General features: G+C 36.6%; 1 protein-coding gene across 2 annotated transcripts; it reads left to right on the plus strand.

Moving 5' to 3' along the window:
• Positions 1-262: 262 nt before the first annotated feature.
• On the plus strand, positions 263-16,157 carry LOC148310153 (3'-5' RNA helicase YTHDC2-like). 2 transcript variants are annotated; one of them, XM_088258919.1, is made up of 11 exons: positions 263-789; positions 1,078-1,344; positions 3,917-4,242; positions 5,040-5,186; positions 6,357-6,652; positions 7,421-7,608; positions 9,461-9,561; positions 10,223-10,364; positions 10,472-12,753; positions 13,059-13,213; positions 15,179-16,157. In XM_088258919.1, the coding sequence occupies exons 2-11, from the start codon at positions 1,101-1,103 to the stop codon at positions 15,336-15,338; spliced, it is 4,041 nt and encodes a 1,346-aa protein (XP_088115045.1). In that variant the 5' UTR covers positions 263-789; positions 1,078-1,100; the 3' UTR covers positions 15,339-16,157. The 2 variants fall into 2 exon arrangements, with proteins under 2 accessions (XP_088115045.1, XP_088115046.1); XM_088258920.1 differs by having other exon boundaries at positions 263-399.
• The last annotated feature ends 2,119 nt before the right edge of the window (positions 16,158-18,276 follow it).

Genomic DNA, 18,276 nt, shown 5'->3' on the forward strand with positions numbered 1-18,276 from the left:
GAAAGTATTTACAATACTAAAAAATTAATAAGTATGAAATTCATTTTTAAAAAAAATATTATCGTCTGTATGCGGCCCTTAGGAAAATTTTAGGTCATGGATGCGGCCCGGGGTGCAATTTGGGTTGGCCAAGCCTGCTCTAAAACTTGTAAACTTGAAAGTTGAAGCTTGAGTAGTCATGATAAGCGGTGTTGCTTAAGCCGTAGCTAGATTTTAGACACTTGGACGTTAGGTAATAAAAAAAAATCTGCAAAAAGCATATGACAAGGTTGAAAAAAAAATGGCGTCATGTATGGATCCAATTCGTGCAGGTTTTGGCATTATTTTTTAGTCTATGATGTAGAGGCGATGATATTTTCCCATACAAAAAAAACTCCCCATGATCTTCAGCAATCTTCAGTAAGTATAATCTGTGATCTTTGAATCTATGCTTTTCTGAATAATTTCTGTCATTATTTTGCGCCTTCGCGGCGAACTTTTTCGTATCTGCATATTTGGATTCTTAGTTGTTTTCGGGTTATGAGAGAGTTTTGGAATTGTATAATTTATTGCCTACTGAGGTCAATTCTGTTTTGCCTTTACACACCTGATCGGATTTATAACACGATAATTATAGTTTTTTCTTCATGCGATTTTGCGTTGTCAAAAACTGTGTATTCTGTAAAAAATTTTCGACCACGATCCGGTCAGTAAATGGTTTAATATTGTGTCATCATGTAATAACGATACTCAAGAAAAATACTCAATAAAATCTGTTCTCAGCTTTACCGATTTCTGAGCTCGTTTATAGTAAGTATACTAGTTGAACAGTGTTTTTCAATAGTCAACATACACTTCTCAAAATATAACATACGTTTTCTCGGAAGAAATATTATGCATTTAATAAAAAAAAACTAAGTAATTTTTCTGATGCGCAAGTAAGTAAAATAAATACTTTTTTTCTGAGGAAGTGTATGTAATTTCGGGAAGTAAGTATATTTAGTGAAAAAAATTGACGACCCGCATTTTTCTAATTTGACAGCATCTTAGCCAAAGAATACCTTTTTTTTTATAATGATGGGTTTTGTTTTTCAACAGAAATAAGTTTTAACACGCTAAAAATGGAAGGTAAAATGTTGACGAAACACGAGAAAGCATTGGAAACACGGCGAAAAAAAAGACTAGAAAAGAAAAATCCTGTCGGAGAATGTGTGAGCATGTCGATCGCCATTCAGCTGGAGAACTTCCTGAAGGATGACAATGAAACTGAGCTGAAATTTCCATCATGTCTATCTTCCAAAGCGAGGGCTATAATTCATAAAAAATCTTTAAAAATGGGACTCAAATCCAAATCTAGAGGCGCTGGTAAGTACCATTGTATTTATATGATAATTGTTTTGATAATCTTCAAATCATCGTTGGGCATCGTCAAAAAATAATCTTTTTTGACATCTCAACATAGATGAAGAAGAATATGGAAGTCTGGGCACTTACGAGGCTTACGACCGTCATAGGCTGGTTAAAGTGTTCACTTAACACACGTGTAACATTCACCAATTCTACCCATTATTGACAACCACACTACTCAAATTCTTGGAAGTTCTATATACATATATATATATATATATATATATATATATATATATATATATATATATATATATATATATATATATATATATATATATATATATATATATATATATGAACCAATTTTGAAACATTATTCTTGAATCACTAGAACTTCACTAGAGACATCTATTGGTGAGATGAAAAGAAGCTTTTTATTGAGCAGAAACTCTTTTATTAGTATGTGAGGTCCGAATCCTGAATTATAATCTCACACATGAGAAACGCCAGAAAATATCATTTTCATTTTGATTATTTAAGCTTATAATTCTTCCATATTCTTCTTCATCTTTGATGAGATGTCAAAAAATAATATGAAAATAACTCCTGTAATTCCAATTCTACCCATGATTGACAACCACATTACTCAAATTCTTAGAATTTCAGTATATATAGGGTCCGCCATCTAAAGTTTTTTTTTTCAACTAGTGCTTATTTCGTGAATGGTAACACTTAGCTCATGTCTGATTTGACAGATAATTAGTTTTATCCTTCCGCTGAGCGAATATGGTTGTGTATACGCTTGAACAACGCTGGGAAATATTGCGACATTACTTTGAAAATCATGGTAATGTTGCTGAATGTGTGCGAAAATTGCGTACGGTTTTTGGAAGAAGAGAAGCACCGTCAGCTCCGTATGTTCGTTATCTTGTGAAAAAAGTGAAAGAAACTGGCATCCTCATCGATAAACCAAAGCGTGAAAAGCCAAAAACAGTGCGTACACCCGAGAATATCGATGTTGTGGCAGAAAGTGTGCGTGAAGCGCCATCAACATCAATTCACCGTCGTTCTCAACAATTGAACATTTCGGAGACATCATTGAGACGAATTTTGCATAAAGACCTTGGTATGACGCCATACAAAGTCCAATTGGTTCAGGAGTTGAAGCCAACTGACCATCCAATGCGTTTTCGCTTCGCTGAGTGGGCCTGCGATCGACTTACAGAAGATGCCGATTTTGCCAAAAAAATCATCTTTTCGGATGAAGCTCATTTTGATCTTGGCGGGTATGTAAACAAGCAAAATTGTCGTATTTGGGGCACAGAAAACCCGCACGCATACATTGAAAAGCCGGTACACCCAAAACGAGTCACTGTTTGGTGCGGATTTTGGTCCAGAGGCATAATTGGGCCATTTTTCTTTGAAAATGAGCAAGGAGTGGCCGTTACAGTCAATGGCGATCGTTATCGGGCCATGTTGAACGGATTTTTGTTCACAAAAATTGAAGAGGAGGATATTGGCAACATTTGGTTTCAACAGGACGGCGCTACGTGCCACACAGCCGAAGCTACACTCGATGTTTTGCGCCCTGTTTTAAAAAAAAAAAAGTTATTTGGCGGACCCTTTATATAGTTCAAATTCGAAATATATTGCTTAAATCACTAGAATTTCACTAGCGACATCCTATGGTGAGATAAAGAACCTTTTTATTGAGCAGAACTCTTTCATTTGTACGTGAGGTCCGAATCCTGGATTATAATCACATACATAAGAAACGCTAGAAAATATCCTTTTCATTTTATTATTTTCTCTTTTTCTTCTTCTTGGTGTAGGCCTTGTGGCCTGTTTTTAAGAGGGATTAGCCGCCTGCGATGTCGATCCATCTCTTTGGTGCTCTGCCCGGCAGTCGTCTAACTTGGGGTTTGCCGTACAGTGCAATGTGGGGGAGTCTGGATGGTTCCATTCTCCTCACAGCGCATACCATTGTCTAATTCGTTTTCTTCCCCACCTAACGACGTCTTGGATCTCGAATAATTTTCTTGTTAAATATTATTCATAGCTAAATATGGCCGACAATTTCACTAGCTGTCAAGATTGACCTCTTCACCTGGCGAGTCTCATTGACAGGCTTCATGTCTACTGCCAATTTTTGAAATATATCTTTCTTTTATTCCATTTTTATTAATGTAACAAAAAACATATGGATATAAGTGCAAGAATAATAATACAGTTTAATTATATAAAAAAAGTAAGAAGTATATAACTTTTCATGACTTGAAAATGTCTTATATATCGTAGTCGTACAGGAGAAAGCGACCAACTAACAAATCGTAAAATGTTCAGGAGGGCCATTTAAGTGACTTTTTCTTGGCAAGAAAATAAACATCAACGCAGTTAGTCATTTTTAACAATTCGATATATTATACTTCCAAGTTTAAAATCCTTTGGGATTTTTTTCAGGGCAATATTAAGCTAGTAAGATATCAAATAGTCAGTGATCACATTTTGTAAAAAATGCACTTGGTCACTTTCTCCTGTATGACTACGATATACGTATTTAAAATATTGAAATGTTTTTTTTTCCCAGGTGACAACAGGTACATCACCGTTTACAAAAGGTCCGGTTCGACTCTAGTGCAAAAAGATGCCAGGTTAGTTTTGGACGCGAACATGCAGCAGTGCATAGGGGAGCTGCTGAGCGCGTACCCCATCACCAGCCGCGAGAAGGAGGAGCTGTCCAGCTGCTGCGAGCGGGAGAGGGCGCAGCTCAGCCACAAGGCCACCGGCTTCCTCAGCGGAATGGTCCCGCAAGTGCCGCACACGCAGTGCAACCCCGAGGTCATGGCGTTCAAGCAGGGACTGCCCGTGTACATGCAGAAAGATCAAATAGTCAACACAATCAATTTGAACCAGGTAAAATAATTTATTTTTATTCTAATAGTTCACTTTATTTTTATTGCGCTTATAACTTATCATGTACATATTATATGAGATACTATGGTGATAGAATCAATTTATTCAATACTACCTTGGACTGGTGCCTGAAGCGGAGGGCTGATCACCTTTTCTTCATGTGTTAACGATCAAGACAACACTGCATTTATATGATGCAGTGCCCTATGCACCAATGGGGTGCGGATAAGGGTTTGAAGAAGAAGAAGAATATTAGTCCCTCTGATGTTCAGTTTATTGTTTTTCCTTAAATCCTCCCTTACGGTGCTAAAAAACTTCCAAATGCAACGGTGATTTGTATTTTGTCCATATGAAAATGTGATTTAAAAAACGGGAAAATGTAAATATTCCTAAATGTTGCTTTAATTGACCATAGTTGAAGTTGGAATGTATCAATTTTGTAATGTTAGCTCTGGTAAAAATCTGAAAATTAGAAGAAAAAAAATATCGCAAATATCTGCCATAGCTGGCGTAGTGGCACAACCACCCCGAAGGACGACTTGTGCGCTACTAAAAGGAGATTGGTGGAAACAGCATAAAAACAGCCACAGAAAACTTCCGTTATCGTTTTTGGCACTTTACAAGTTTAAAATAAATAAATTCATGATTCATTTTTGTTTTTGTTTACCGCAAAAAAATTATTTGCAGGTTTAATTTTTCCTCTTTTATAATTATACAAAGTCTTTTACAAATGTGTATGCGGGTCAATAGTTTATTTTATTAATTTATTGAAAAAGTTATTCTTTTAATATTTTCAGGCAGTCATCGTTGTTGGTGAAACTGGATCTGGTAAGACCACCCAAATCCCACAGTTGATATTGGATCAATGCCAAAAAGAGAATAAACCATGCCGTATTGTTTGCACCCAACCTCGTAGAATATCAGCTGTTTCCATTGCTGAGAGGGTAAATTTAACAACTATTTATAATTTGAAATCACTCATTTGTAATGAAAAAATAATCAGTTAAGTTGCATCACGGTCTGATGAGATAAAACATATATCGCTCACTCCTTTCAAGAACGTCATAAATCAAAAATCGTAAATTTTCAGTTGTGCATGTTTTCGGAATGCCCAGCAAATGTACTATATCCCAGCAAAAGAGGCATATTTTTAACTTAATATTTACCCGCTACATGGCTAAAAGTGTTGTTTTTACATTTTGAAGAAAAGGTATTGTTTGAAATTTTTATTAAATATGTATACTAAATATTTTTCAAATGGAGAAAAAACCTTCAGGTTTTACCTAAAAAGATCTGTTGCACAGTAAAAAGTTCAATAAATGGCTTGATATTTATTTTTAATACATTGTATTATATTTTTAAACTTTAAAAACGTTCTCCTGAAAAATCAAGTATTTTTTTTTATAATGTTCTTGAAAGGAGTGAGCGATATATGTAAACAGGTATCATTAAAAAATACAATCTGGTAATAATAAAAAAGATACATATCTAAGATTTTGAATATCATTTCATTAAAAGCTCGCTAATTCGAGCAATGATAATTTAAACTTTGCCAGTCGGAAAAATATTTCAAAGCTTTGTCCTCCTGGCGAATTTTTCATATAAAAAATTCAGTAAGGTTTTATCAGGGATTTTTTTCCATATGTATAACACTGTGCAACTGGGTTCCGGCACCTTTTTTCACGGAAAATTTTTATTTTATTAAAATTTTCAAAATCAATTAGACGAAACAATGTTAGCGCTTATGTAATTACAATCTGCATATATTTATATAATTCATCAAAATGATAGGAAGAGTTGCTTTAAATGATATTTGAATATAATTTGTTTTAGTAAAGAGCTTGACATGAAGTGAGTTCCGGGACCTTTTTTTGTTAAAAAAAAGCCCTCTGTTTGATAATTCATTTAAATGAGATTTTTAAGAAAAAATATAAAATTACCTTCACAGTTTTTGTTATTTTATCAACAATTTTTTTTAATAACTTTTGTAAAATTATTTGGCATCTGAGTGCATATAGAAAACTAATGAACTTTTAAAATAATTTTTTGAACCTTCTTCATAACTCATACATTCCATTGGAATTTATTTTGGGTTTTTTTTTGTATAATTATAGGTGGCATATGAACGAAATGAACAGATTGGCCAATCGATCGGTTACCAAATCCGATTGGAATCTCGGGTCAGTCTCAAGACCGTACTAACCTACTGCACCAACGGCGTCCTCCTGCGCACCCTCATGGGGGGAGGCTCGGCGCTGGCGGCCATCACTCACGTCATCGTGGACGAGGTGCACGAAAGGGACAAACTGGCCGACTTTCTGCTCATCTCTCTGAAGGACGCTCTGGCCAAGTTCCGCGATCTCAAAGTCGTGCTCATGTCCGCCACAATCGACCCGACTATATTTTCCAAGTATGTGTCTGAAATTCTGCCTAATTTACTCTGTGTACTCCGCCTCTGTGGTTAGCATGCATAGCTACCGTGCTGGAGGTCCCGGGTTCGATTCCCAGGGGGGGTGAAAATAAATATTAGTCATTTTTTCACTCTAATATTTATTCAATATAGCTTGGACTGGTCCCTGAAGCGCAAGCGTGATCACCTTGCCTTCGTGTGAATAACGATGGATATAACACTGCGTCAACACGATGCAGTTCCCTATGCACCACAGATAAGGATTAGAAGATTTACATTATTTTTTGACATCTCAACATATACGAAGAAGAATATGGAATTTTTAATTAAAGTTTTACTCAGTAAATACCACTATTTCTTACAATCCATTGGATTGTGACACGTGATTTGGTGCATTCCGCATAATTTTCAAACACTGTATATGATGCGGAATGTATCAAAACACGTGTCACAATAGATTTTTAGAAATAATGGTAAATAATAGATTTTGCCACAAAGTAACTGCTGAATCAATTAATGAAAAAATATGGAAGTCTGGGCATTTACAGGGCTTACGACCGTCTTAGAATTGGTTAAGTGATCATACACACATGTAACATACACCAATTCTGCCTGTGATTGACAACCACACTACTCGAGAAACGCTTAAAACGTGATTTTCAATTTATTTTACTTTATAATTTGACCAGTTAATTTATTTGCAAAATTTGGAGTGTGAATTTATTTTGTTTACACTCTTTTATTGTGCTTTTTTATATTTTCTTCCAGATATTTCAACAATTGCCCTATAATAACGATTCCCGGTCGTGTCTTCAATGTTGAGAGATTCTTTCTGGGAGATGTACTAGAAATGACAAATTATGTCTCTAATGATATGGAGAGAATAAAAAATTCGGTTCGAACTGAACCTAAAAATGAACCCAAATCCAAAAAACAACCTGAAAACGCTCTTCCCAGTAAGTTATATTTTGTACCAACACAAATATTTGTATAATTTATATTTGAAGCACTAACTTTGTGATTTTCCATTTTATAATTAAAATGTAACTTTGTTTTAAAATCACTAAATATTTTGTTATAACTTAATTATATTGTCTACCGGTTTCGAGGCTAATCGCTTCTTTATCAAGGTAAAGAAGCGGTTAGCTTCGAAACCGGTAGACATTATAATTAAGTTATAATAAAATATTTATAGTGATTTTAAAACAAAATTACATTTTAATTACAAATACAGTGAAACCCGGATTTTACGTGCCCGGATTTAAAGTTTTCCCGCCAATTGCGTGTTATTATTTCAGTCCCGATATATTTCAATACATTTATTACCCGTTTTTACGTTTTTTTTCCCCCAATTTACGTCGTAAATATTTCAAATATGCGAGTTACGCGCGCTTGACAATGAGTCTGCGCAGTAGATACATTACTTCCGCCGCGATTGGTCGACGAGCGACGTTGTGATTGGTCGAAATCTTTCAATTTTAACCGTTAGAATGTTATGACGTTTGTTCTGTCATTCGGTTTTTGACTCGGTTTGTGATGCTTCCTTCTTTTTGACATCATTCGCGATCATCATTTACACACAGTTTTTACGTTTTTAAATTTCTTTTATTAGTTTATCACAATCCTTTAACATTATTTTCTCAAGTAATGTCCCAACAAAGAAAAGCTTTGTCAGTGCGAGAGAAAATGAACATTCTCGAAAACGTTGATAAACACGTTGGTTCACGCGTTTCGCCGGCGCATGATTTGGGGCTACAAATCACTACTTTGGCTACAATAATTAAAAATCGGGTTTCGATTAAAAAAAGTGCAATGGAATGTGGTCCAATGTGACAAAACGCATGTACATATCCACATCCAAGTACGATAAACTCGGAAGAGATTTTGAAAAAATAAAATCATGTATATGACATGATTTTATTAATAAAAAATAAAATTTTAATGTTATATTTTTTTCAATACCCCCTATTAGCATTTTCCCTCCAATTAAGTTTTTACATTTTTTTTCAATAAAAACTAAAATATAAAACTTTTATTTCAATAATTAATACGAAATAACATTTAAAATGTTATGCATTTTTCCTCGAATCAAGTTTTTACATTATTTTCAATAAAAAAAATAAATTCAAACATTTTTCTCAATAAAAATAAAAAATAAAATTTAAATAGTACATTTTTTTAAATACCCCCTATTTGCATTTTCCCTCCAATTAAGTTTTTACATTTTTTGTCAGTAAAAAATAAAATTTAAAACGTTTTTTTTCACTACCCCCCGTTTACATTTTCCCTCCATTTAAGTTTTTTTTTTTCGGTCCCTTGAAAAATGTAAAATAGGGGTTTCACTGTATTTGTGGTGTGGCTTTCAAATATTTGAATAATGGCATAGTCAATATATCAAATGCTCGGGCGTGAGTAGGTCAAGAGTAGGAATAATCGGCGGGTATGTATGAGGAGATGTGTGAATGTGGAAGGGGAAAAAAATGTCCGCAAAGACAGAGTAGTGTGGCGTTAAAATATTTTAACACATTGTTTGCGGACGGTGTATTCATCAACCCCGACCCTAATTATACTCAGACAGTCTGCCGCCCGACCCTCAGTATACTAATCACAAGTAGCCGCGAACCCAATTCTTATCTGTACAATGTTTTTTGGTGTCTCTTGCGCTCTACTAAAAGTAAGCAAATAGAACGATTATAAGCGTCTGCCGTTTCTTACCAACAGTGTGTAATAGACGTTTTTAAGCGTTTCCCGCACAAAATGTGTTTTAAATATTTATTATGAATTGATGTTTTATTTTTCCTTGTGTAGAATTGGAGAATTTATCTGTTCAGCCAACAGAAGCCATTCCGCCTGATCTGCAGGCTGATGTCGATGAATTTTTAAACTGCTGTTTGGTAGATGGAAACCTGGTGAGTAAAAAGACCGCGATAATGCACTATCTTCATTCAAGATATGAATCGTTTTGCAATTTTTGCGACATTTTGCGATTTACAATAGAAAATCACTGATGAAGAAATTGCATTTGCAATCATATTCAATTTTAAAATAAATTAGTTATATTTTTGAATATGTACGCTCGGATATGATATAGTTAGCTTTAATGTCTGAGGTATCTCTACATGAGAGAGTACGGCTATTATCCTCGGCTCTACCCGACCGAGTTTCTCCAGGGTATGCTTGGCTACAATAGTTTAGAGACTAGAAGGAATGAGTATTTGATTACGCATTTTTATCGATTGTTGCGCGGTATGATCGACAATCCTGAAATTATCCAGAACATTGCTCTGTATGTTCCCCATAGTTACCTAAGACAGCGTCGGCATAAAATGTTTCACATTCCTATACACAGGACCAACCTGTCTATGGTTATGCCTGTAGGAAGAGTTACCGCTATGTTGAACAATATCTCATTGATCTGTTCCATGTGTCTGAAGGAGTTTTCCGAAGCGGGATTCTTCTACACCTTTAGCAATAGTTCTTGCATATATTTTATTTTAATGTATACACTTTAAAAAAAAATTGTTTGTAATGTATATGTTAATTGAAAATAAATAAATTGAAATCTTCCAGGATTCATTTGTTCAGATTCTGTACATGTATGTATCCGAAGGCGTTCCCGTAGATTGCCAACATTCCGTGACCGGGATGACCGGCTTGATGGCTGCGGCGCATCACGGCCTCAAGGAGACTTTAGAACAAATTATATTAATGGGTAATTTATTCAATCATTTCGTTTTGCAATATAAAAATGAAAGGAAAGTGTTTTCTCATAGCTAGGATTCTAAAGATTCTACATTTACGTATAAACCTCCATTTTAGGAGCCGACCCACAAGTGACTGATAAGGAAGGAAAAAGTGCTCTGCAATATGCCAAGGATGCTAATCAAGAAGAATGTGTCTTCTTCCTAGAAAATATGACTATAGAAGAGGTAAAACCCGATACTAGTCCATCGGAAAATGTAGTGTCGGAAGAGAATTACATGGTGGATATCTACCAACAGTCTATCCCCGAAGATACCATCGATCATAATCTCATGTTGGCACTCATCAAGCACATCCACTTCAATCAACCCCCGGGGAGTATTTTAGTTTTCCTTCCCGGATACGACGATATCATCACCATGAGGGACGCTATTCAATCTTGCGCGGAGATGGAGCAAGCCAAGTATAAAATATTCACCCTTCACAGCAACATGCAAACCAACGATCAGAAAAGAGTTTTCTCTCATTTGCCAGATATGCGAAAAATTATTCTGTCCACAAACATTTCCGAAACTTCCATCACTATCGACGATGTCGTATACGTGGTGGATTCGGGGAAGGTCAAGGAGATGTATTACGAGTCGGGTTCCGGCGTGTGCTCCTTGCAAGTGGTGTGGATATCCAAGGCCTGCGCGCAGCAGAGGGCCGGCCGCGCCGGAAGGACTCGGCCCGGCAAGGCCTACATGCTGTGCTCCGGTCGCCGCCACCAAAACCTCATGGAAAACTCTACCCCCGAAATACTCCGCGTCCCTTTACACGAGCTCTGCTTGCACTCCAAGTTGCTGGCTCCGAGTAACACTCCCATCGCCGACTTCCTCAGCAAGGCTCTGGAGCCTCCCGCCTTCTCCACCATCCGCAATTCTGTGACTCTGCTGAAGACGATCGGCGCACTCACGGCAAGGGAAGATTTAACCGAAATAGGGCAGCATCTTTTAGATCTTACCATCGAACCTAAATTGGGCAAAATGTTGCTCTACGCTTGCGTTCTTAAGTGTTTGGATCCGGTTCTGACCATCGCTTGCTGTTTAGCGGCCAAAGAACCATTTCAGCTTAGTCCGAATCCGGTAAATAGAAAATTAGGCAGCGAGTCTCGAAGGAACTTCGCCGCCGACTCGTTCTCCGATCATATGGCGCTTTTGAGAGCATTTCAAGCTTGGCAGGTGGCTCGAACTAATCACTCGGATAGGGCTTTTTGCTCTAAAAATTTAATTAGCGGGGCTACGATGGAGATGATCTCGAATATGAGATCTCAGTTATTAGCCCAGCTGAGGGCCATCGGTCTCGTGAAAGCCAGAGGTCCGGGAGATATCAAAGATGCCAATTCCAACTCGGAGAAGTGGCACGTTATAAAGGCTGTCCTGGTGAGCGGCCTCTATCCCTCTATCGCTAGAATAGACAGAGACGATCTTACTCTTAGGACTAGTACGGAAGTGAAATTGGCTTTCCACCCGAGCTCGACTTTACATTCCTCCGGAGGTAAATCTGGACTATTCGCTACTCTGAAATCTATACCGACAGATTGGCTAGTTTTCGAAGAGATATCGAGAGTGGGAAGATTTTGTTTCATACGTTGTAACACGGCGGTCACTGCGATGACCGTCGCATTATTCGGAGGACCTTTGAGGCTCAGTACTAACGCTCTGCGTTCAAACTTGCCGGGGCTTTCCGACGACTCCGACAGCGAAGAAGAAAATGACGGTTTTACTAATGATATGAGCTTTATAGCGCTCGACGATTGGGTCGTTTTTACTGCAGATTCGAGTGACGCCTTAAGCATTTATCTTCTGAGGCAAAAATTTGCGGCTCTAATGATAAGAAGAATGTTGCACCCGGGAAAATTGGCGGGTCAAATGGATGATAAAATTATATCTACCGTTGTAAGTATACTAGGTATGGAAGAAAGGATCGTTGGATTGAGTCAGCCACCGGGCATCGGCCAGAGGCCTAAACTTTTACTCATGGACTACCAATGGCCCGAATCCTCCAGGCCGAGGAACAACGATTACGACTCTGGCTCCAATTATTACGACCCTAAAATGTATCAGCAACCGAGTCAGTCGAATTACTACTCGCAGCAGTTTAATGGCCAGGGATCCAACAGCGTGCCGAAACAGAAAAACTTCCAGCAAAACTACCCGGGGGGATACCCCAACTTGAGTGTGCCAGAGCCGCCTAATGCTCTTCTCGCTAATATAGAGAAATATTCCGTCCAAGGTGACTCCGTCGCGAGGTATTTCGTTATAAAAGCGAATAACCCCAAAGCGATTGAGACTGCGCAGAATACCGGGAAATGGAATTTTGCAATGAGCACCGAAAGGAAACTGGTGAAAGCGTGCCTCGTAAGTTGTTATTTCATTCTCTTAACCTCTTGGAACCTCTCTTAATGAGCATAATTCACTCTAGAATATTATTCGTCAAGCAAAACATTTTTGTTTTGACTGTCGCGGAAGTCCCGGCTCACAAGTGAATGTCGTTGAAAAGGGACATGCCCTTTCTCTGTAACTCATGCAAAATTTCACTCATTAAGGGAGCAACTTTTCCCCCATTTTTTTTGGTTGCTATGCGAATTACTCTTTATGAGAGGTTCCACTGTAGGTCAATCATCAAACGTTACCCGGAATACCCGTATTTCATTTGTTCGCAGACCGGGAAGGTGTTCTTGTTCTTCTCTGTCGGAGGGAACATTTCCAAATTCTTTGGATGTGCCGAGTTTCTGAGCACACCTTGCGAAACGGAATTGCCGACTACTCACCCCGTGATCTGGGTATCTACTCATCAGGTCCCTCATCATGTCACAAGGTCTATTTTAATATTGTCATTACCTACACAATGCAGTGCCCTATGCACCATATTGGGTGCGGTTAAGGATTAGAATAATTATGCTATATCGTGAAATGCAAAAAAAAGAGTGACTAATTTTCTTGTTCTTTTTCTTCTTACTCTTATCCGCGCCCAATGGTGCATAAGGCACTGTATCGCATTGACGTGTGTACTCTTGATTGTTAATTACATGGAGGCAAGGTGATCACTCTTGCAGGGACCAGTCCAGGGTAATATTAAATAAATATTATAGTGTAAAATCACTAATATTTGTGTCGGGTTGTGGTCCTGTGGTTAGTGTCGCGGACTCTTAGTCAGAGTTTCTCGGTTCGAGCCCATTCTACCACAATTTGATACCTATTTTTAATAATGAGCCGCTTAGGCTCACAGAAATTGAAATATTCGTGTAAATTATAAAATAATAAAATATATAATAAAACCCTTATCCGCACCCAATGGTGCATAGGGCACTGCGTCATATAAACACAGTGTTATTTTGATCGTTTACACATGAAGGAAAGGTGATCAGCCCTCCGCTTCAGGTACCAGTCCAGGGTAATATTAAATAAATATTACAGTGAAAAAATCACTTATATTTATTTTACCCCCCTTGGGAATCGAACCCGGGACCTCCAGAACGGTAGCCGAGCGTGCTGACCATTACACTACGGAGGCAGACGAATTATAAAAACACAAATAAATCTCTTTATTAAAAAAAAAAAAGAATAAAAAGAATATTTATTTTCAACTTCTCCCCTTGGGAATCGAACCCACGACCTCCAGTACGGTAGCTAAGCGTGCTGACCGTTACACTACGGAGGCGGACGATTTAACAAATTAAGTCAAATAGTAAAAAAACATAAATTGTAACAAAGTTAACTACAATTTTGACATAAAGTGAAATTGTAAACCCTCCATAGATACTTTTACGCAAAACTGTTGATAATTTGAAAAGGTTTATTTAGGGATTTTTTTTTACAATGTTTTTTTTCATAGATAATTTATGATTACTATTAAGTATATAATTGGTTATCTTATTCACTGCTTTCCTCATTTTGCCAACAAAAACATATGAAATATTGTCATGATGATGAAGTATTTCTGATAGTTGTGAATAATCGTCGAGGGGTATGTATGTATGAATGTGGATGAGGCAAAAAATGTTTGCAAAGACAAAGTGGTGTGGCATTCTATTTTCTCTGCCTGCTCCTGTGGAGAACCAGCTTAATGGTTATTTAGTTAATTAGTTAAAAAATCCCTTTTTTCCTTCATAATATTCAATTCAATTCAATTTATTCAATAGTTATTTACACATACATTACAAACTAAAATTTAAAGCGCATACATTAAAACGAAAATTAGAAAGTAAGCAAGAGCACTCTTGTTAAAGATGTAGAAGAATCCCGCTTCGGAATACCCCCTCAGACTCATGGAACAGATCAATATCCGGCTAATATATAGCCAAAAGGTTAAGGCTGGTGTTTTGTCTTTTTAATATCTAGTATTAACTACTACTACCACTACCATCACGTCGTTTCTTTGCAGGGGTAGGCAGAGAGGATAGAACGCCACACTCTTCTATCCTGACATACACTCCTCGCCTCCTTCACATCCATACATCTAGTCATACATGCCCTCCGAATACGCAGACTTTTGACACCGCCAGATTTTAGATTCTGATTGATCCGATCGCGCCAAGTCTTTTTCGGTTGTCCTCGTTCGGATTTCCCTCTCACATTCGCCACATATATTTTCTTAGTCATTCTCTCCACATGTCCATATCACCGTAAAGAACTCTTCCTAATCTTTTCAATTATTCCTCGTTCAGCCTTACATTCCTTTCTTATATCTTCGTTTTTAATTCTGTCATACAATGATTTTCCTCACATTCATCTGAGGTATTAAAGTGTCTAGTATTAAAGTTTATTTAATTTTATATTTCAGGCACTTAATGAACGGGTTACATGAAAACAGGCGCGTTTCAACTGCCAAAGACGGACAAGAGCTGTGCGCAAAGAGCGGAAGATCTCTGATCACTCTTCTCGAATTGCCTTCTAGAAAATTTCTCAACACCGGCCGGCCAATACAGAAGCAAGTCAACTGATAAATAAATGAAGTACAAAAAATGACAAATGTTTATGGTGGAAACTGACTGGAGCATTTCTTCGTAGTGTAACGTCGTAACATCACTCGCGGCGAGCATCCGAAACTATGGATGGAGTGCTCGGCTCGCTGTACTGACTATACGAATGCTCGCATCGTAACACGGTACGTTACGACGAAATGGCTCCTGTCAGTCCCTACCATTAGGCTCTATTTTGTCATCTGTATTATTAAATTGTCACTTTCTTTTAAAAATTAGGTTATCTATATGAATATAAATCAAAATATGATTTTTTTTATACTGCTGAATTTATTCACTGTGATGGATGGATTTTGATAACTTAGTTGTCATCCTTACAAATATGTACTTAGATATGTCTATTCAGATTTTTGATACAGCTTGACAATGTCCTCACAATGCAAAACAGCTGTACAAAAAAATAATCAGTTCAATTACAAGTGTATTTTGATTTATATTTTTAATACAATCGAACTTTGATACAGTAATATCCAGTAATATATAATACAGAATTAGCGCAGGTAATTCGTGCCAGCAAAATGGCGCGCTAAACGAATCAGCGCTAAGCGGGGTCTATTTTCCACATACATATGTAAATGAAAATGGTAAAGCAAAATAAAACAACTAGTAAAAATTAGAAAATAATGTCAAAACTTTTCGCAATTTTATATACAAGAACTAGTGCGTTTCAAACGACAAAACAGTATTGTAGTACATATATAATCTTTTTGGGAATGCACACACCTTAAGAATGTCCAAAATAGTATAAAACTGATTGGGAAATGACACGCTGTACACAAAGAATAAGAAGGTAGAATGTTCTGTAGAATTTTCACTCATGAATTACATGAAATTATAGTAACTTTAAACATAAAGAGTAAATGCACTCACAAGTAGGCATAGGCTATGAAACTTATAAAGTTGAAGCCTGAGCAGGGACACAATAAACGGTGTTGCATAAGCCGTAGCTAGATTTCAGAGACACTTGGACGTTAGGTAATTAAAAAAAAAAAAACATGCTATACACGCTACCGAATAAATATTAGGAAATCCCCGAGTAAAAGATGCATGATCAGTGATCACTGAACTGCGCTATTAAAACAGCCTTATAGCAAAACAGCAAATAGGGGTGACGTTAAGCGGAGTATGTATTACTGTATTAGAGGGGCCAAAGGATTGGGACATTTTTCTCTTATAAGAGGCCTTTGCTTTCTTTTACAGAGGGGTAAAATGACAGAACCTTAAGTAAGTCAGCTCTCTTTTAGACACCCTACTTCCGGGTTATTTTCAGCCATATTTTTTATAAACAAGCAAAAAACGATTGTTGTAACAAAATATTTTCAGGTATGAAACCTGACAAAAATTTGTCAGTGTATCTGGTACGCATTAAATATTTTTGGAAAAGATATCTTTTCTCGTGCGCGTAGGTCATACAGGTTAGCGTAGAATGGTGAAGAAAAACCGTGCGTATCACGTACGTTCGTATGTGTAGGGCGGGTTAAGAGGTTTCACTTATATACATGTCTCTTATATCGAGGTTTGAATGTAACCTGTTTGTAAACACTTCAAATATGACTACATACTCCATTGTACTTTGACTTCATCCTACCAGTAGCATGCAAATCAGGGTAGGCAGTAGAAAAAACAGCGTCTAATTTATATTTACAAAAACATTCCACAAACGAATACCTTCATTCAAGTTATAATTAAATGCAGATTCCCCTCACTATCAGTTTACTATATTTTTTCACCTAAGTGAGGTAGGTACTGCCCATGTGCCTGCCTATGTGAAATGCAAGACGCTGCCTTATGTGTGTGCAATTGTAAACTACAGTGATAACTGACAAAGTTGGTTTATTTTGTATCTACATTTTTGGTTTTATTTAGTCAAAAAAATGCGATTGGTGACATTTTTTGTTAGACTAGTGCAAATGTACCAGACATATATGTGTGTTTAAATCTTTTATCTGTAAATTTTTACTATGTGGCTTACAGTACCTAGTATCAGCAGACTTAAATATAATATTTTTAATAAAAATATTCCCAAGTAAAACCAAAATTACATTTTTTTTCAAATATCTAATAGCATTATATAAAGTTATATCGTATTAGTAGATAGACATTTGACACAGATACCTGGAAACTGAATGCTGAGAGTTTGGACAGGTTTTTGACATTTTTTCTTTACCTTTTTATTTTGTTTTATAAAGTGAACTAAATGGTTCATAATTCTTTAATCAATTTGCTTAAATACTTCTTCAATATTTTGTGTAAACATCATATCAATAATGATATAAGTCTCGCCATTGCATTTTAAATTATTACAATATACATACATATTTTTAATTTTTTCGAAACAAAATTTAAATACTATTACGTTTTCCTAAATATTAAATATGTTTTTCTGGCTAGGTATGTTAAGTTGTTACCATAGCATGTCAAAGTGACATCTCCTATTACATTATGACATAACAAAAAATCCAATTTGACATTGCCATCCATCAGTTTGTATATGGAAAATACATGAAAACTACTACAAATTTGGTCCCATCGATTTTGAATTTCATGTTGTAATAATTTTTTTAATGGAATTTATAAATAGCTTTATCAAATGGAGATGTCACTTTACACAGTGATGCTTAATTTTTAATTCTTCCTAACATTTTAGACTAGCACTTTAAATTTGGCATGCTTCTTCAAAATATGTATCAAATTAACTTCTAGCCTTTGTTTGCACATTATAAAAGGGATAATGGCATCCATGTGGAGTGCATGGACTGCTAGTGCTACGCTTAGCGCAGGCGGACAACGCATCACAAATTGTAGCCGCTAGGCTATAGATTGTAACTAGAGACTACCTGTATTTTCAGATTATCCAATATCACATGTTGCCATAAAACCCCTTGTGATTTTTCAAGCT

This window comes from Brachycentrus maculatus, unplaced genomic scaffold (genome assembly GCF_059751285.1).
Source record: "Brachycentrus maculatus isolate JH-2025_06_01 unplaced genomic scaffold, ASM5975128v1 h1tg000105l, whole genome shotgun sequence".
Classification (NCBI taxonomy): domain Eukaryota; kingdom Metazoa; phylum Arthropoda; class Insecta; order Trichoptera; family Brachycentridae; genus Brachycentrus; species Brachycentrus maculatus.

What these genes read in the sequence shown, in the direction of transcription:
- LOC148310153 (XM_088258919.1), top strand. Translation starts at nt 1,101, where the DNA reads ATGGAAGGTAAAATGTTGACGAAACACGAGAAAGCATTGGAAACACGG. An exon ending in ACACAATCAATTTGAACCAG is followed by an intron (nt 4,243 to 5,039) that starts GTAAAATAATTT and finishes TAATATTTTCAG; the next exon opens with GCAGTCATCGTTGTTGGTGA. An exon ending in GACCCGACTATATTTTCCAA is followed by an intron (nt 6,653 to 7,420) that starts GTATGTGTCTGA and finishes ATTTTCTTCCAG; the next exon opens with ATATTTCAACAATTGCCCTA.